Source organism: Girardinichthys multiradiatus, chromosome 6 (assembly GCF_021462225.1).
Source record: "Girardinichthys multiradiatus isolate DD_20200921_A chromosome 6, DD_fGirMul_XY1, whole genome shotgun sequence".
NCBI classification, from domain to species: Eukaryota; Metazoa; Chordata; class Actinopteri; order Cyprinodontiformes; family Goodeidae; genus Girardinichthys; species Girardinichthys multiradiatus.
In genome coordinates, this window is record NC_061799.1 from 9,322,551 (window position 1) to 9,342,717 (window position 20,167).

The window sequence follows — 20,167 nt, forward strand, 5'->3', positions numbered from 1 at the left end:
CTTCCATCTCTGCTGGAATGTAGAGGCAGCATCTTTTTTCTGTCATGCCACACCAGATGTGGAGGGTGGACAGGCACTGTGTGCTGGCCCCTTGTCAGGATAAGTGTAGTTTCCCCCTGGGTAGAGCTGAAAGCAGATATCATTAAATATAAATATACTGAATTTAAAAACAATAAGAATAACACCGTATGAAGCACCGTTCAATCAAACATGTTGCTCAAAAAGTGCTTTTCAGCATTACAATGAAAACCACCACATATGCAGGTGTTCTCAGACTTACTCCAGGACTCCATAATCTCAGAAGAACTAAAACAAATTTTAGACATGTTTATGCAAGGTGCTTCAATGCCCAAGTTGAACAACTCCAGATTAGGTCTCCTCCTGGGTTACTCCAAGCCTCGTCTATGAAACCGACCCATAGTGTTTAACAGCACCTTCTTTCATGTGCTGTCTCACCTACAAGGCTCGCTGTAATTCATTAATCAGGACTTCTTATGACTTTCTTCTTGATACTTCTACAAAATGCCAGAACATGACTTATTAAAAGATTTTCCCACCTGAGCTGTGGCTCTTTGTAGCTCCTCCATTTACCATGGGCCTATTGGTCATCTCTGATTAATGCCCAGCCTGTCAATTTAGGTGGATGGTAATGTCATGGTAGGTTTGCAGTCGTGCTATACTCATACCATTTTTTTTAATGCTGGGTTAACCCTGTTTTAAATATCTCCACATGTTCCCCCCCCCCTGACCTGTCTACTGTGTTCCATGGTCTTCACGGTGCGGATTGTTCACTAATGTTCTCTAAAAGAACAGCTGGATTCACACAGATTCAACTAAACACGTGGACGTAATTCACTAATTAGGTGACTTCTGAAGGCAGTGGAGTATACAGGATTTTATTCAGAGTAGAGGGGGCTGAATACTTCTGCACACCAGACCAGATTGTTTGTAAAAATTTGAATATCAAGTATTATCATCTTAAACCTCATAATTATGTGCTGCCTTGTGTGAAGAAGCGCAAGAAAATACAGTGAAGCGTATGGCTGAGTAGAAGAAAGGGGCTGGGATTACTTGCCCAGTTTGCATAATGAGAAAATGAGACCGAAGGACAGGAGGTATTCTAAATCAATTGCTAAATCATAAAACCTGTGTAACCCCAAAAACTAGCAGGAGGTTAAAAAGAAAACTAGGCATAGAGGTCACTCCGGTAACCAATCCTCCTTTTAGATAAAATGGCAAAAATATCAAAAACTTCACATTTGTTTTTGTTTGACTGAACATTTCAGTTGCCTTTCTGCAGGGTACAAACTATAGGAAACATTAGCTCAAGTGTCCTCTTGGAGCACTTTATTTTATAGAAAGGTACTAGAGGGAAAACATATAAAGTGAGGTGTTCATTTTTCTGCACGGTGCTAAATGGAACCCTGTTTACTCACAAAAATGCACCAATTCATATTTTACAGCTGGTCTAGACAAAGTAAAGAAGCTTGGAGATGAAACACCACAGTAGTTAGATTCATAGTGAAACATATCAGCTTGTCAGGAACCAATTTTTATTAATATCATTATTAATGTGTCATCAGCATCATCAATGAAATGAGTTAGTCTGTTTAAAGCAGAATCAAGTGTGCATTCATTGCCCTTCTTTTCTCGATGAACACTTCAGTTCAACAAAGCGAGGAAGAAAAAGGAAGAGGGTGAGGGTCAGAGGTCGAGGACTGCAGTGAAGGAGGAAACGCAGGGAAAAAGACGTCTGGCAGAGCAGGAATCTCCCCCTTCACTGGGATATGATTGGTTTTTCCCTTGTGCAAGAATGACGAAAAAACAAAGTAAATTGAGAAATTCAAAAATGGTGCTCTAAAAAGAACGATGAGACAGGAAGAGGGAGTTGCTTGTTGGGATGTGGTGTTGGCTGTTTTGTTGTATGTTTTGTTCCATAAAGCCATGTTAGGATCTGATGCAGTCGTCGTCATCGGAGGTCTGGCTGCTGCTACTGGTTTCGGATTCGGAACCCTCCTCGACATGCGTCTCCGCCACACTCCTCCAGGGGGTGAAGTGGAGTGTCACGCCCCGTGTCCTTGGGAGAACCCCATTCCTTTGCATGCCATTCTTTTTCAGCTGGTAGAAACACAAGGACGTTTATCGAGTCAATGACAAAAGGACAACGATATTGGATCTTATTTCCTTTTCTGTGAGTCCTCACCTGCTCGGTTTTAGTTTGAAACTCTCTCAGCTCATCTTCTGTCAAAGGCAGGAAGTTGTCATCATTTTCTGGGTACTCCTGCCAGCCCATGGCCTTCAGCAGCCTGCATGATCCCAATGTTCTACTTAGTTCATTGTTCATACACCCAAAATATGTGCGCCACAGATCTAGTTAGCAGTTATCTTACCTGTGCTCTGCCTCCAGGGAGCTGGACAGGTGTTCTGTGTCTGAATCACTGAGGGAGTAGGACAGGCCGTTCTCGTGGCAGACTTCTTCGCTGTAAGCTTTGGGCTCTGGGGTGCTGCTCTCACCCTGAGAAGAAAAACCACAGAACAAACCATAACAAAAAATAGTCAACATGAGACCAAAAATAAGCATATAGTGCCTTTTAAAATGATGCATACCCCTTGAACTTTTTTCTCTTTACAACCGCAAAACTCAGTGTGTTTTATTTAGATTTTGTGTGTCAGAACAACACAAAGTAGGGCATCATTTTCAGGTGGAAGGACAAGGATATAAGGTTTTCAAAAATGTTTTACACATGTGCATTTGGATTAAAATCCCCTGAATAAATAATTTGTTGAACCACTTTTTGCTGCAGTTACAGCTGCCTTTATTTTACTGCAGGTCTGTAGGGGGAGGATCTCTAGCAGCGTTGCACATCTAGAAGCTGGAATCTTTGCATTTCTTTTGCAGCCTTAAACAGGTTTTCCTCCATGATTGTCTTGAATTTAGTTCCACCCATCTTCTTATTAACTCTGACCACCTTCCCTGTCCCTACTGAAGAGAAGCAGCCCCACAGCATGATGCTTTCACCACCATGTTTCACTGCGGGGACAGTGTGTTCGGGCTGATGGGCGGTGTGAGTTGTCCACCACACATAGCATTTTGTGTGTAGACCATAAAACATCTATCTTGGTCTGACCAGAGCACCTTCTTGTGTACGTGTTCCCTACAAGGTTTGTAGCGAGCTGCAAGCAGGACTTCTTATGGCTTTGTTTCAACAATGGCTTTCTTCTTGCCACTCTTCCCGATGTCTGGAGTACCCAGTTTCCAGGTGTCCTGTGGCCAAATTTTCCCACTAAAAATGTGGATCTCTGGAAATCCTCCAGTGGTACTATGGGCCTCATGGCTGCTTCTCTTGATTAACCCTGGCCTTTCAGTGTAGATGTTCTCCAACAAACCTCTGAGGCTTTCACAGAACAGACAGCTGGACTTTTTCAGGATTTTTGCAATAGAACCTATTGGGGGGTATTGGGGCTAAATACAAATGCACGCCACACTTTTGTTACCTTAGACTTCACCTTTTACTGACCCAACACATAAAATTCTTAATTAAGTACACTGAAGATTGTAGTTGTAACATGATCGAATGTCAAATAGTTCAGTATGTATTAAGTATGTACTTTATAGGTTTGGCCCCTACTGCAGCCCACCTCTCCAGATGTTCCTGGGCTGCTGCTCGTCGTCAGCTCTCCAGTGCCCTCGTCCTTCAGAGTTCTCAGAAACTCACTCTTTCTGTCCGGACCACGGCGCATCAGCTTCAGCCTCGACGGAGCAATATCTATGGGAGGAGTCGTGCTGGAAGGTTGCTGCAAGCATGACGACAAAGCAGGAATGCTTCAAATGAAACATGTCTCCCAACATTTGTAACCGTTATTATTAAATAAACCAGTTCCTTTAACAGTTATCAATAGTAGTACATTCCCAATGTGTCATTTCTGTTTTGGGGCTCAGCATTGTAATTTAATTCAAATATAGTTAGCCAGAATAAAATGAATATTCATAAATTCAATCTAATAGAAACACTTTAAGATGCCAGAAACTGGGATTGTCATGATACTAAAATTTTAAATTCGATACTAAGAAAAATATTCTACCATTTTCAATAATGTATTAACATTTTTCTGAAGGCATGGGGTTCTTTTAGTTCCAAGAAAAAATATGACCATATATTTACTTTATTAGGGCTAAACTAATAATTAGGAACGATTCAGCCCTTATTTAGAAAAATATAATTTAAATGTCACTTCCTCGTTTGGCAAACTAATAGACAAGAAAACGCTTGAGTGTTAATATCCTTAATGAAAGTATGTGGCTTTGAGTCAGTCATGTAATTATTTTATTATTGTTGGTTTATCTTTAGTGTGCCATTATGTGCTTCCATTTACCCGTCTAACTGATGTTGACAGAAATGAATGTTACTACTTAGGGGCAAATACCGGATCATTCAAATGACTTTAGTATACAAAGCATCATATTTTCTCATTAATGGACAGCAAGAGTAAAAAAAGCCTTAAAACCTTGTCCTCTTTTCAAACATTTTGATACACTTTAATTTTGTGTGTCAGAACAGTGGGAAACCCCCGGCATTTTGTCTTCATGGTTTCCTTAACTCGATCATTTTCATTTATTTGCTCGGTTCTCCTTTCTGTGTTCTTGTCAACATGAAGTGTACCATGTTCCGTTTTGCTGTCATTAATAACGTTGAGGGGAAAAAAAGATGCAGCGTAGCGAAGTTTGAACTCAGCACCTGGGAAGCAAATCTCGATGGAGGACCTCAGACCAACAGAACACCGTCATTGGGCTGTCCGTGAAGCTAATATTTAAACTGATAGCTTATGTTGTCTGGGAGGTTTACTACTTCACTGCTGCAGATCCAGGAGCTTTACTGATCGTTTTAAGTTGCTGCCAAACATCAGTGTCGTAGCGTTAGCTTGTAGCGTGACCACAGCTAGCATGTGGCATCCTTCTGCATTTATTTTTCCTGTCTGTCTCACAGGGAAAGTACCTCTGAACAATGCTTTTGCGTTTTCCTTGTCGGCTGAAGAGGTTAGCATATGCTTTGTGCCTGGATGTAATCGGCATGTTAGCAGAGTTTAAACCTCCAGCAGCAGCTCAGGGAGGGGCTGAGAGCAGCACTGCTGCCACAAGGGGAGTGGGACATTTATATCAATTTCAAAGCAAATGAGAATCTTTGATACATTTTTGACAACTCTACCAGAATCTAACATAATTTGAAAAACTTTCTATCAGGGGGAGGTAGTTTATCATCCATGGATATGAAGCCATTTATTGGGCCCTTTGTTCAGTTCTAACCTCTTTCTGGGTGTTGTGCTGTGGTGCGCTGACTGGGGTGCTGGGTTTGGCTGCAGAGACGGGGCTGGTGAAGACTGAATCCCGGCCTGGCATGTGAAGGCCAGACTTTGTGATCTCTCTACCACCGGATTTCCACTGGGTGCTCTGGAAAACATAAGTTTGTTTACAGAAACAGTCCAAATGTGTTTAGGCCCTTTAACGCTAGGAGCGCCTTAAAAATAAAAAGTCTAATAAAAATGTTACAAATTTTTTTCCCCTTCACCACAATTTTTAATAGCTTCAGACATCACCATATATTATTTATTAATTCAATTTAGTTTATATATATAGCGCCAATTCACAACACATGACGTGTCAAGGTACTTTACAAAGTGCCTTATACAGGGGTTGGACAATGAAACTGAAACACCTGGTTTTAGACCACAATAATTTATTAGTATGGTGTAGGGCCTCCTTTTGCGGCCAATACAGCGTCAATTCGTCTTGGGAATGACATATACAAGTCCTGCACAGTGGTCAGAGGGATTTTAAGCCATTCTTCTTGCAGGATAGTGTCCAGGTCACTACGTGATACTGGTGGAGGAAAACGTTTCCTGACTCGCTCCTCCAAAACACCCCAAAGTGGCTCAATAATATTTAGATCTGGTAACTGTGCAGGACATGGGAGATGTTCAACTTCACTTTCATGTTCATCAAACCAATCTTTCACCAGTCTTGCTGTGTGTATTGGTGCATTGTCATCCTGATACACGGCACCGCCTTCAGGATACAATGTTTGGACCATTGGATGCACATGGTCCTCAAGAATGGTTCGGTAGTCCTTGGCAGTGATGCACCCATCTAGCACAAGTATTGGGCCAAAGTAATGCCATGATATGGCATCCCAAACCATCACTGATCTACCCCCATGCTTCACTCTGACCATGCAACAGTCTGGGTGGTACGCTTCTTTGGGGCTTCTCCACACCGTAACTCTCCCAGATGTGTGGAAAAAAGTAAAGGTGGACTCATCAGAGAACAATACATGTTTCACATTGTCCACAGCCCAAGATTTGCGCTCCTTGCACCATTGAAACCGACGTTTGGCATTGGCATGAGTGACCAAAGGTTTGGCTATAGCAGCCCGGCCGTGTATATTGACCCTGTGGAGCTCCGGACGGACAGTTCTGGTGGAAACAGGAGAGTTGAGGTGCACATTTAATTCTGCCGTGATTTGGGCAGCCGTGGTTTTATGTTTTTTGGATACAATCCGGGTTAGCACCCGAACATCCCTTTCAGACAGCTTCCTCTTGCGTCCACAGTTAATCCTGTTGGATGTGGTTTGTCCTTCTTGGTGGTATGCTGACATTACCCTGGATATCGTGGCTCTTGATACATCACAAAGACTTGATGTCTTGGTCACAGATGCACCAGCAAGACGTGCACCAACAATTTGTCCTCTTTTGAACTCTGGTATGTCACCCATAATGTTGTGAGCATTTCAATATTAGAGCAAAACTGTGCTCTTACCCTGCTAATTGAACCTTCACACTCTGCTCTTACTGGTGCAATGTGCAGCCAATGAAGACTGGCTACCAGGTTGGTCCAATTTAGCCATGAAACCTCCCACACTAAAATGACAGGTGTTTCAGTTTCATTGTCCAACCCCTGTATGTATTAGCCTATTTTGTTCTAGAATGGAGAAAATGCCTCTTTAAAAAATGCTTTAATAAAGCTCTGAAGGTTCTTGGCAGCGAGACCCAAAGCACTGTGGATAAGTGCAGGAGAGATATGGAAGCCATGGAGCGGTATCAAACTGAAGGCTATAAGCTAGAGGATAAGTGAGTGTAAGCTTACACCAGAGGTCCAGCGTACAAGCATTTCACAGATGAAGATATTCATTATTGAAATATGCTCTGACTATTGTCGCCGTCCCCTACCCAATCAGGGACCGACAGTCACTCTGACGTCAACTCGGCTCGCTTGGAACCGCACCCAAGCAGGTACTAAAAATAGGTTCTACATAACCTTTAGTAATGGAAAAGCCTACAACGCAAGTAGAGCTGAACCAAACTGCACTGAGTAGGGATCAGTGGAAAAGGGCCATACGAATCAGAAACGTCAAACAAGCAGGATGTATACCCTTGGACCCCAAGTGCCTCGAACGGCAAGTAAATTTGACACCTCACTGCCATTCGTACCTTGGTAGGGGCCACAGCAGGCTTTGGGACCAGGTTCTTGTAGACGCTGGAACCTGTGAGGGGAGCTTTGCTGCCGTTGGTGGGCAAGGTGCCAGCAGTGGCAAACCCTGCAGAGAATGCTGTGCCAGTGTCTTCCTTGGAAACCTTCTTGATGACCAGCATTTTGGACACCATCTGTTTGCCAACAGGAGGGTTTTCTGGAGCACATGCAGGACAATTAAATGTTAAAAGGTAAAGAGGGCATAAACCTTTAACCATCAAGAAAGGATCTGTCTTGACTAGATGGTCCTACCCCAAACCCCAGCATGAGGAGCAACTGCTCGTATCTGAGAGGCAGGCTTTCCAGTTGTTTCAGGGTTAAGGGAGGGCTGCAAAGAAAAAAAGGCAATTTACACTGGACACAAAAAACGTAATCAATTTAAGTTAGCATTCAAGTAGAGAAAATGTCCAACATTAGTCTGTTGTTAACCACCTATCATATACTGTTAGTATTACAAACAAAAATGTGTTCATTTAAAAAATATAAATAAAACTTTCTAGCCAATCAGTTTTGTGTACTCACAAAGTCCTCTTCTACAAAATTCAGCTTGTCGTCTTTGCGTTCCTCGTTGGGAAACTTGTCCTGGTACGAGGTTCCCTTGCGGGGCTGAAAGTTACCGTTGCGCTGCCTGTGCCCCCCCTGCCTGTCCCTGTCACCTCCTCCTCTTTGTTTGGAATGGCGTCCCTGGTGGTGGTGGCTATCCTGAGCACCCCGGGGAGCTCCATGCCAGTTGGGCGTTTCCTTCCAACAAGAGCCCCCTGCCAGTCCGCCGTGCCCTCCCTTGGCCACCCCCGAGTCCACTGAGTCATGCCTCAGTAGCAGCGAGGGCTGCTGCCATCCGTCACCTACAGGATATACATAGGAAAATTGCAATGCCAATAAACTGACAAAGTAGTACATAATTGTAAAGTAGAAGGTAAGGGTTACGTGGTTTTACAAATGAAAATCTGAAAAGTGTGGCGCGCATTTTTAATTCACCCTTTCTTCTGATAGCTCTATAAATATCCAATTGCCGTCAGAAGTCACATTATTATTAAATAAAGTCCGTCTGTGTGTGACTTAATGGAAGTCTAACTGTTCTGTGAATGCCTCAGAGGTCTGTTAGAGAACATTAGAGAACAAACAGGATCATGAAGATGAAGGAGCACAGCAGGCTAGTCAGAAAGTTGTCTGACACACACTATCCCCACCGTAAAACATGGGAATAGCAGCATCATGGTGTGGGAGGTTTTCCTTTGGCAGGGATAGAGTTGATGGGAAGACGGGTGGAGCTAACCATCAAGCGAAATTGAGACTGGGGTGGAGGTTCACCTTCCAGCAGGACAACCTTAAACACACAGCTGAAGGTAGACGCTCTCCATCCGGTCTGGGATTGAGGTACTTTTCCAGGAAGAATGAGCCAAGGTTTTAGCCTACAGATGTGCTAAGCTGATATAGACATACCCCAAAACACCTGCAGCTGTAACTACAGCAAACGCTGGTTCTACAAAGTGAAAACAAATGCCCATCCAACTTTAGAAATTTTTGTTCATTTTGTTCACTCCATGTTGAATTTATGTGCTATGCTGAACTAAACCATCACATAGCATCCAAATATTGAGGTTGTTAGGTGACAAAACGTCAAGATGTTTAAAGCAGTAAGACCTTTACAAGGCACCACAGGAATAACAGATGCAAGTGAATGTGGGTGATTTTCCTTTAGCTGTTTAACTGAGCAGTCAGAGCTGGATTCATTCTTTGCGTCCAATAATGTTTTTAAAATCAGCACAAGTTCTAGGAGCGCTCCGCTCAACCTCTTCCTAAGGAACGTTCTCCTAAAATCACTGCAGTAAGACACTGTAGAAACAAGGTTACCTGCTGGCGCACGCAGGGAGCCATTGTTGAAGAAACCATCAGAGGAGTTGTGGCGGCGGCGGCTCACAGCGGGTCTGGCGTCTCTGTGGTGGTGAGGCTCACCTTGCTTGTCAAGGTTGGCAGCAGGGGACTGAAGGAGGGCAGAAATAACACCAGTCAAACAGGAAACATAATGCAACAAAGGTGGAACATTATACACGTCCCTGTTGCTCAGGATAACATGAAACGTGGAGCTGAAAGACTTAGAGAAATGTATCTATGTTCAGTTGGTCGCAGCTTTATTCCCGTCCACAAGTCAGGACTGTTAAGTTTATAATCCATCTGTAAACTCCAGTTGGTCTCCTTTCTAAACAACCTAAGTTAAAGAATAACTACATGGATCTAATTTAGAGCAGGAAATTAAACAACTAAAAGTCCACCACATTTTCACAGTATGCTGAGTTTGTGAGTGCAACGACTCCGCTCCAGCTGAACGATACAGTTCAAAGGTCAAATTAGATAACGTTCTTCAGCCCATCCCTCTAGTAATAGTGAGACAAACTCTGATCCCTTCTAAAACAAAAGCCACCTTTGTCCAGGGAGTAAATTGTGGTTTCAGGTTGTTAGGTGAATTTAGACAGTTGGAACCAACGACACAGAGGTCAGGTCTAGTAACAAGGAGACGGTTTCTGCTTCTAATATTACGCTGAACGTTTGAGCTTTAGGAACTACGATCACACGGTACTCCAGCCGGAGAACTGGTTTTACCGCCTCTAGAATATCCTCGGAACCTTTTCACAAATTACAACCATACTCCAATATGTTTTATTAGGATTGTCAGTGATAGATCAACACAAAGCAGTGCATAACTGTAGAGTGGGAAAAAAATATACACGCTTTACAATTGTTTTTATTTTCTTACAAACAATCTGAAAAGTGTGGGGTGTATTTGTTTTCAGCCCCCTGCAGTCAGTAGTTAGCAGAACCAGCTTTTGCTACAAAAACATCTGAACGTCTTCTAGGTATACATTACTACCAGTTTTTTCCATCCGACTGAACGTTTTTGCAGATTAGTCTTTGCAAGCATCTCAATCTCAGACAAACTGGATGGAGACTGTGTGTCAACAATACATTTTCAAGTCTTGCCACAGATTCCCCATTGGATTTCTGTCTGGACTTCGACTGAGCCACTGTAACACATGAATATACTTTGATTTAAACACTTTCATTTCAGTTCTGGCTGGATGTTAAGTGTTCACTGCTGAATTGTTTTATGATATTACTGACTACAATTAACCTACATTTTTCTGAGCGTTTTCCTGTTTGCTCATCCTTACAATGTCCCTATTTTGTAAAGCTTAGCATCTCAGCCTCTGAAAACAACACATATGATGTGCAGTAAAGGCTCTTAGAGAACATCAGGAGTGTGAATGCATGGACCTTGAAATATGATATCCAACCAAACACTGAACCCAAGCAGTTCTTTGTGAAACCAATTTTGCCAAGATTGATGTTATTCACTGGGTTGTTCAGCCTCAAAATAAAAGTTACCTCCTGGCCACGTTTGACCAGATCACTTTGTGCTCCGTTTGCATTATTAAGATGTATCAGAGTAACGGGACTGAATGCAAGCAACACTTTTCTGACTTATATCAATGTTCTTCCACCTTGCAGTGTTGCACTATTTTGTGTTGTTCACATCCAATCTTACTCTTGAGTTTGTAACATGTCAACGGGGGAATACATTTTGGAGGGGTTTGAATACTTCTGCAAATCACAGTAAATTCATCTACCTGTAAACCTAATATAGTGTCCCATGCTTTTCCTGAGTTTGAGGCCTTAATGCATAAACAGACAGTTTCAGAAAACAACAACTGTGGCAACCAAACATCAAAAAAAGCAACTAGTTTTAATCAGAATGCAACTGAGTATTTACACTCCTGCGCTCAAGTTAGCTTTGGTCTGCTCTGCTGGATGACTTTTACTAGTTTTAATAAATTCTGCGTACTGACAGCTATTTCTTTATTTGATGAAACTGTATTTCTGTCCCTGCCATCCCTACTGTCCATCCCAGAGTGGGGCAAACACCGAAATTACATTTCCATAACTTTAAATTTTCCTCTAGCATACATCTAGGATGCGGAGTCAGGAGTGATCCCTCTGACAACCTGTTTATACGTTTATAAAACCCACAGTTCCAAGTCACTAGACGTAGTCCTGTGTGACATGATGTGTTCTCAGACAATCCTAAAGTTCTCGTCTGCCCATCAGACTTTAACTAGCCTGAAGGTGTACATGATCTTTCTTACAGCCTACATTTCATATTAGCCACATGGACATCCAACATTCATACACAAGAACAAAAGGTTAAAATGAACACTATTTCTTCATTTGGCAACCTTAAGTGCAGAGTAAGAGAGACAAGCACAGAGTGCCAACAGACTGCAGGAAAACAAACTTGCCTTCGGTTCTGAAGTCCAGTTTAAACATGAATCTTTGCACCAAATCAAGATTAAAACCTGAATTTCTTCTGTTTTCAACTTCAGGGCAAAAGGACTGTTTCCACGAGAAACACTGTTTAATGAAAATGCCTACAACACATAAAAAACACAAAAAATAAAACCTATGAACTAAACCAATATGGTCTGGGAGACGATGCAGTGCTGAATCACAAGGAATATAAAATAGTCATGTTATTGCTTGAAATCCTGTCCTTAAACTATGGTTTAAAGTTTCTTTGCTGTTCCCAAACTCAGGAATCCTATGATGCTGTTTGACTTCCTCTAATGCCATTCTGCAGTGTAGTGGCATCATTTAGACTGTGGGGACACTTACTGTTTAGGAGGGGGACGGCCAGTCTGGACAGATTTGTTGGCATTACAAGTTCCACACATTAAGAATATTGCTCAAGTATTTTGGGTCAGTGCCCTGTTAATTTTTTGAAGAGGAAAAGGGATCTGCACAAACTAAATGTAAAATACACTGTCTTAAAAACAACAACTCCCGCAGGAGAGAAGGTGGGATACATGATTCCTCACCGACCAGAATCAGAGCAGACCACTGACAGTAGAAAGCAAGGCACCAACGAGGGATCATCATGGCTGATATCCAAGAAACACCCACTTTCCATTTGTTTGTGCTAAAGTGGGGCTGCAACTGACGATTCTTTTGCTAATTATTTAATCTGTCTGCCATTTTTTTCAATTAATTGATTAATAATCACATAGCAAAAGTTGCTTAATTGGACATTTTTTACAGTATTTGAACCAGATAAGATAAAACTATGCCATTTGAAGATATCTGGATAGAAAGATGGAAGGTTTTTCATTTTAAGTGCAAAATGTAAATTTTTTGGTACAGTTTCGTCCTAATTAATGCTCTAAGTGGGTTGTTCCTTTAGCAACTAGCATGTTTCAGAGTCTGTATGATTATTCGATTACTAAATTAGTTGACGATTATACCAATTAATCCCAATTAATCCGATTAATAGTTTCAGCCCTAGCTACAAGCACACGTCTGAGTGTTCAGGAACAACAAAGAAACATTGCAATACGTCCCCTGCACAAACACAGCAGGCCTGTAAGCTTTCAATCAATATCTCATCTCTGACTAAATCAACCTTCAGACGTTAGATGGTGATTATTGGCTACCAGTATCAAGTTACGGAGAGGCTCCAGTTTCAAAACTACTAATATTTAGAATCATATTGGTCTTACAGTTTCAGGTCATTTTAATGAGAAGTCAGAGAAGCGCTGGATATTTCTCTAGCATAGAGTAACAGCTGTTACTGTCGAAAGAAGACTCAAGAGTCGGCCATTTTCAGTATTTAGCTATTTGAAAATGATGACACAAAAGGAAGCTACTGAAAAGGAAGCTGTATTTTCAGAAGCATGTCGGCCGTCCATTGTCTCAATGGCAGATAAAAGAAAACTGCTTCGTTCTGAAGTTTCAATTCTGAGTTGGGGAAAATTCTGGAATAACAAACATAGGAAGTTTTTTCAGAAATACCATATTTAAGGAAAGGATCCAGAAACTGCAGAGAAAACACAGCTAGCAATGCTAACCATGGTATCTCCTAATATAAGATAATAAAGACAGTTAAAAATGGCAACAGAATGTTTTAAATAATGACAAAATGGTGTTTAACTGCAGAGCTGTGCATCACAGACTGCTCTCTGTCACACACATAAGAACACCTCAAATTATTGGTTGTTTACAACAGAAAGGCTTCTAAAGGCTGCTTTATAGGTACAATAACTGAATGAATGAACATTACAGTAAATCTGAGTCTTTTACCATGTTATCTTCTGAAACAGTGCACTTCTAAATGTTGACGTGTGCAAAACAAAAAAAAGAAAGCGTGGGAGCTATAATGTAATGAAGGGGAGTAAATGGGATTTGCTGGAACTGGTTTTAGTCGGGTTTATTTTATAGATAGTTCTGTCTGAAAGCTTGAAGGATTTTACTGGACAGCATTTGTAGAGACACACGGTCCTGTAACTTTGGGCTGTTTTAGAAAACCATTTAATTGTTTTTACTATACAATTCTTATCGTGAAGATGGATTTATCCTAAAAAAAGGGAGAAAAGTATTTATTTATAGTTCTTACAGTTGGAACTGGCTAAAATTGGTAACAGCAGGTCAGAGCTTTACAAAGCCTGTGATGGGAAAACAGCCATGTAACCTCTGAATGGCCACCGTGTCCTTTCCCTCTTTCCATGGTCCAACCCATATGCTGCTGTCTGTTTATTGTTGGACTGATCTGTCTATCAGATCACTCCAATGTGATTTTGCTGTAGCAACAAGTGCTGCAGGTCAGCATTTTCCACTGTGCTGTGTGACATATGTTAGTCTCAGTATTCAAGTGCTGCACGATTTTGGAAATTGCACAGAGTGTGGTGAGCTCAAGGAAAGCATTTGACCTTTAAAACAGGAGAAGAACATTAATAGAATATGCAAAAATGTTTGCAGACCAATTACAAACAAATGTTTTTATCATTAGTCATTCTATTGTGGAGATTCTGTGAAGATACTCCATGAAAAAACAAAGAAATGCTACAACTAGCTTTTCTTGGTCCTTTTACATACAAACACTCCGATTATGTCTCTAAGATTCCGGCCAAATTTTTTAAATCACTGTAGGGGGTCCAAAGAGCCACAGTTTACAGACCTGTGCAAAAGACAAGACATCTATGAAACTGCTCCCAAGTCAGAACTAGCCAGTCCAGATGGTCCTTGGTCTGATAAGATCCTCAGTGTGGAACATTTGATTGTTATAGATGTTTCCCTTATTAAGGTACTAAAAGTCTTGTTGACCCTCTGCTAAACCACGCTGCGACTGCAGTCATTGTCCCCGAGGGCAATTCATCGCTCAATACAGACACAGATCCCAAGATATATTCAGGCCAGAGTGTTGGAACTGAGAGTGCAAAACAAATACACGTTCCGACACTTGGACAGCTCACACACACTCTGACATACCTGCACAATCTGTAGAATCATCACACACACATATATATATTTCTCTACCTTGGCAGGCTGGGGTGTGGAGAAGTTAAGCCAGGCAGGGACAAAGTCATGCTGCGCCATTTAGGTCCAGTGTTTCCGGTCAGTGGATGGAGGCATCAAACCTCATGGCCAGGATCTAATAAAACCATTTCAGGGATTAAATTCAGATGTATGTTTTATACAAATACTATGATGGTTCAATGACCCTTTAAGTAATTTTGTCTTAGATCAATAAATTATCGGCATAAATGTCAGAAAAAGGGAAACTATTCTTGGTAGAAAACAACAAAGCTCAATACGCTGCTGCTGCGCCTGTGAAGCTGACAATTATCTGACAGCTTGGCTGAAATCACTCTGTCCTAATTGAGCTCTATTATTTTTCACCAAAGATACTTGTGTAACACATTTTAAATGGTTTCATTTGTTAAATAGGTCATTTCACTGTGAATGGATGAGGAAACAAAAACCAACATCTCTATCCAATAAATGTTGCAAAATGACTATAGTTCATTTAACTGCTGCAGAGTAGAGCCATGCATCTGTGAGCTAGATAGATGAGTGAGGTGAAACTTAGAAATTACCCCAGAGTCTGTTGCTCTGAAGTCCTCTGCCTCCTCTCTCTCTCTGGCTGGGCTCGGTTCCTTCAGGCCTGTTGGCACTGATCACAGACAGCGTGCACTGACAGATGGGAAGCGGTACAAAGAAAACCCCCACTCCACCTCGACCAGGACAACGCAGTCCCTTTCTCCAGACGTGGATCCCTTCGTCCAGGATGAAACGGCTAGAGAGGATTCAAAAGGGCTGCTGGAATGATCTGGAACGCTGATCCAGAAAACTAGCCAAGCGGTGTGCTGGATCTTTGTAGCGGAAGCAGGGAAGTCTATGAGAAACAGGTTTTCTATATTGAACCACTTCTTCTGCACTCTTTGATGAAAGCTGTTGGGTTCAGTAACAGTAACTTGTTTTTAGCTGACAAGCTGATTTCTTCAAAGCTTTGGAAGCACCTGCTCCTATTCTCATGAGAAACACTCCAAACTTGATTGGGCTTCAAACTGATTGGCAAAATGATTCGATGCGAGAAGTGATTTGTCCCAAAAGTGATGAAAAGCTAGTCAGTCTTATTCTGAGCGTAAGGAAAGAGTCTGTGGAAACTGTGTGTTCTCAAACATGGACAACAGTTGTGAAGCAGTCCCACTTTGACACCAGACAGAGGAAGAGAGACAGGGATGTCCTGCCACACTGTGTGCCAGTACGCTACAGAGGCGATAAGCCTTTCACCGAATCATTTTAAAATCTACCTAGGCATGCAACTAAGAAAAATGGATTCAGAGACAGTCCCTTACTGGCAATGGAGGTCACTTAAAGCCACTGTTCACCTCATTAAACTGGTGAGAAGACTGTCTTAGTTTGAAGAAAAGATTTAGCAACGTTCAAAGTCACATGACAAGGAAAGAGGTAAAGCTCAAAGTTACATCGCTGTAATTTTCAGTTCAGGTTAGTGAATTTGAGATGTCGCCAAGTGATACATTATAACGCCAGTTTTATCTTTGTAATTCATATAATCACATCTGGAAGATGCCCATTTAATTAGCTGCAGTTTTCTGACTGGAGGACACAGAGGATTTCTAGCTGATTTCATAGACATGCAATGTCAAAGGGTCTTCATGAGCGTCATTTAGCAATAACTTGTCCAAAAACAAAGCTTGACAGTAGCTTGAGCAGCTTCTCTCTCGGTTAAGTAAAAGACGGTGCTAAAACACAGCATGTATCCAATGTTGATAACGTGCGTCTTTCCTTCTTTAAATATGGATCTCCCCCACACGATGTTTCAATGAAAGTTTCCCTGGTCCTGACGACTGCTCACAGGAACAGACTGGATCTGAAAGACAGAACAAACCCATCTTACTTAATGAGATTAACAGATGTTTAAAACTACTAATATTAGAGCTGCACCAATCTGGCTGATCCAATTTTCAGCTGCCTTTGAGATTCGCCAATTCTGATTTGGTTTTGACTGATTTAGATTTGTTTGTCCAACTGACTATAAACACATAAAACAGGAAAACATGAGCTACAGGTTCTTTGATTCAGCCAGTAGGTTTGACTCCACCAGACAATGAAGAAATAAGATTATCCCGCTTCATGCATTAAAGCTTATGTCCTTGATCTTCATTTGATTTAAAATAAACACAAAAACGTGCACCCAAGTACATGCTATTGATTGATACATTTATACACCACAAACAGTGTGAGTCTTTAGTCTGGCTGCATGTAACTAATAAGGATCATCTGAATAAGAATCATCTGACCTGCAGATCACCGATCAGATGTGATCAAGAGAACGTGAGCTTATTCCGATCTCCTGCTGACTGACTGGTACATCTTTCAATAATACCTAGAATAACCTTTATGATTTTATTTTAAAATAAACCTACTGCACTAACTAATCCTGATTAGTGGAATTTAGGAGATTCAACATTGTCAAATATGTGATATTTTGTGTTGAATGGTTTTACTCTGAGGGTTTATCACAGCTGTTTATGTAAATCGGAAAACTTTGAATGCAACTATGGAACATTTGAGCAATTACTTATATATCAGTGAAACACATCAGCATATGCAGTTGCAGTCGGAAATGCACATACAATCCTCACAGGCATGAATGTCATGATAAATCTGAGCATTTAATGGTCTGTTTAAACTTCTTTTTGTAGGGTGCAATAAATATATAATATAGAAGTTCAATGATAAAAACAAAAAAAACAAGAATCGGCTGTACGTTTACATTTTGGTTGAGTTTCTCCAATTCATAAATCCTACAGACCAGCTAAAAGTTATCCATATTTACACAAAAATCTTTAGATAACAGGGGCTGAAGGTCTGGAACGTCTTAAATAGACAAGGCCAAGGTCTACTGACTTCCTTTTAGAGAACTCAACTGAGTGTAGCTGGTAATTTCTCTTTGCAAGCATAAAAAGGATGGTTCTGACTGCCATTATGGGGTTGACAAATACCTGGAACAATGCTATATTGCAAGGAACTCAGCGAAGATCTAAGATGGAGAACTGTAGATTATATAAACTAGGAATGTTTTGTGAACCGCTTCTAAAGCGGCCCTATCCCAAGACTTTTCCAAGTTCTGAGAAGAAGACACAAATTGTCAACCCTTAGATCAAAGGAAATGGGTTAGGATTTCCAAGAAAAAGCCAGAAACTGCTAAGGTTCATGCCCGCCATGAATCGTCAGAACACCTGTGGTACTGTCCATAGTGCAGCCAGGCTTACACCGCCATGGACTGAATGAGAACTGTCTGCCCCAAAACTAACACCTTAAACTTCGACTGAAACTTAACACATGGACAGGCCTGATTCCTCCTGGAGAATAGTCTTATGGTAAAACTAGAAAGAATTTAATTATTTGGTCACGATGAGAAACAGTATAAAAATTTAAAAGAAAAGTCAAGATGAGGCTTTCAAACTTAAGCACCATCTTTTAAGCATGGTTGTGGCAGCATAATGCTGTGGGGCTTGTTTGATGCCAGTGGTACTGGTTCATAGCAAAAAGTGGCTAGAAAAACAACAGCTACATGAACTTGGACACAATTTAGTGCTCCAGCAGGCCAATGATCCTCAAACACACATCCAAGTGGTTTTGGAATGGGTAGAGCAGGCTAACAAAAAACATCTGGAATCACCCCCAGCTCTTAAAAATGTATGGACTATGGTTGGTGCAAGAAAACCAAACCAGTTTAAAGGAACTCTGCCAAGAAGAGAGGTCAAAAGTCCATTTGATGCTTGCTGATGGTGACAACAATTGTGTGATTGAAGTGCAACATGCTAAAGGACACTAAACCAAATATTAGTCAGTGTGTATGTATAAATATCAGTCCCGTGTGGGCGGGAGAAATCTGTGCTCAAAATTCTTGCTTAAAAAAAGCCACGAAACAATACCTTAAATGGTTCAGATAAATCACTATAGGAAATAACTGCATGGAGGAGTGCCCTGCTGGGCGAAGAAAACAGTATGACACATTTACTGAAAACACAGATTTTTACAGGCTTCTGCTATCATTCGGGAAGTTTGAATGGGAATAAACTGACTGCGTAATTTTACATTTATTTAAGTTATCTTGGTGCCTTGTCCACTGCGAGCTTCATGCGCCCGGAGAGCCTGGACTGGTTAACGTATCCTCACTAAACTATTACGTAAGAGCTCATCATCAATGAGTTGGCCGCGGAGAGACGGACACCACTTTGCAACACAAACATTTGATTTATTATCAGTCAATGCGCATATGCATACATTCCATACTAATGCAAATAAGTTAGAAAATTTGTTTGGCTAACATCACCTCATCGTAAACAAACCCAATGTGCCTACAGAGCTGCAGCAACCCAATTCAACAGTTACGCGCACGTTTCTCCGAGCTAGCTGGCTAAATTAAATGATTTAAAGTGTTCTGACATATTTCTGGGGGCTTACTATTACGCTGTGTCACTTAACTCGCTTAATAATAACCACCAGCATAAAATGCCGTCATATATGCCCCATCTCCGCAGCTAGCAAACTGTCTACAAAACTAAGGTTCACGTTAGCATAGCAATTGTTAGCAAAGAGCTGACATTAACTAGCTTGTTTAGTCGCCCGTGAAAACAATGAAGTATTTAGCATAAGTGCGGGGGGTTAGCCGGCTTAGTCGAGTTAAAAAGTATTTACTATGGCCAAAATGCATAAATCGACCAGTTTCGGCAACTGTCACGGACATACAAAAGAGGTAAACAGATCTGGCTTGGCTGGAACAACACAGTTTCAAAATGGCTACCTTAGCAGCAGCACCACACATTTATCAGCTTGCTAAGTGCTAGCGAGCTAACTTGCAGTGTTTTATGACGATAGCACCTACCTTCTCAGGAGCAAGATATTCTCAAGTAGAGAGGGACTCGCATACACAGGAGCCCTGTTAGCACAACAACCACTACTTATTTCTGTATTTGCAAACTTCTTCGAAAATCAGGCTGTCTACGTTTGTTTGGGTTTTAGGTGCGCTTACGACTGGCGCTGGCACTGGGGGATTCGAACAGCCTCAAATGTGTTGCATTCAAGAACACTCGTCATGATGCAACACAGGGAAGTTTTAAATGGCTTATTAGCGGAACTTTCTGAATAGCGTAATTTTTACAAATGCATTCATACTTAGATATCAGAACAAAAGTGTGATTACATCTGCAAACTAATAGTTGTGGTGCTTCAAGCATTAAAAAAGCAGAGAGATGATAATACGTACAGTGGAAATGTGCAGCTTTG

The 20,167-nt window shown here is 41.3% G+C and overlaps 1 protein-coding gene across 3 annotated transcripts; it reads right to left on the reverse strand.

Annotated features, from left to right (window-relative positions):
* Positions 1–1,531: 1,531 nt before the first annotated feature.
* On the reverse strand, positions 1,532–20,165 carry gpbp1l1 (GC-rich promoter binding protein 1-like 1). Of its 3 annotated transcripts, none has more exons than XM_047367404.1 (12): positions 20,148–20,165; positions 15,445–16,742; positions 14,885–14,999; positions 9,377–9,506; positions 8,045–8,367; positions 7,775–7,850; positions 7,483–7,679; positions 5,303–5,446; positions 3,610–3,795; positions 2,391–2,515; positions 2,204–2,306; positions 1,532–2,118 (listed from the first exon to the last, which is right to left on the reverse strand). In XM_047367404.1, the coding sequence occupies exons 3-12, from the start codon at positions 14,942–14,944 to the stop codon at positions 1,948–1,950; spliced, it is 1,515 nt and encodes a 504-aa protein (XP_047223360.1). In that variant the 5' UTR covers positions 14,945–14,999; positions 15,445–16,742; positions 20,148–20,165; the 3' UTR covers positions 1,532–1,947. The 3 variants fall into 3 exon arrangements, with proteins under 3 accessions (XP_047223360.1, XP_047223359.1, XP_047223361.1); XM_047367403.1 differs by lacking the exon at positions 20,148–20,165 and adding an exon at positions 19,767–19,948; XM_047367405.1 differs by lacking the exon at positions 20,148–20,165 and adding an exon at positions 19,767–19,946 and having other exon boundaries at positions 3,640–3,795.
* Positions 20,166–20,167: the final 2 nt, after the last annotated feature.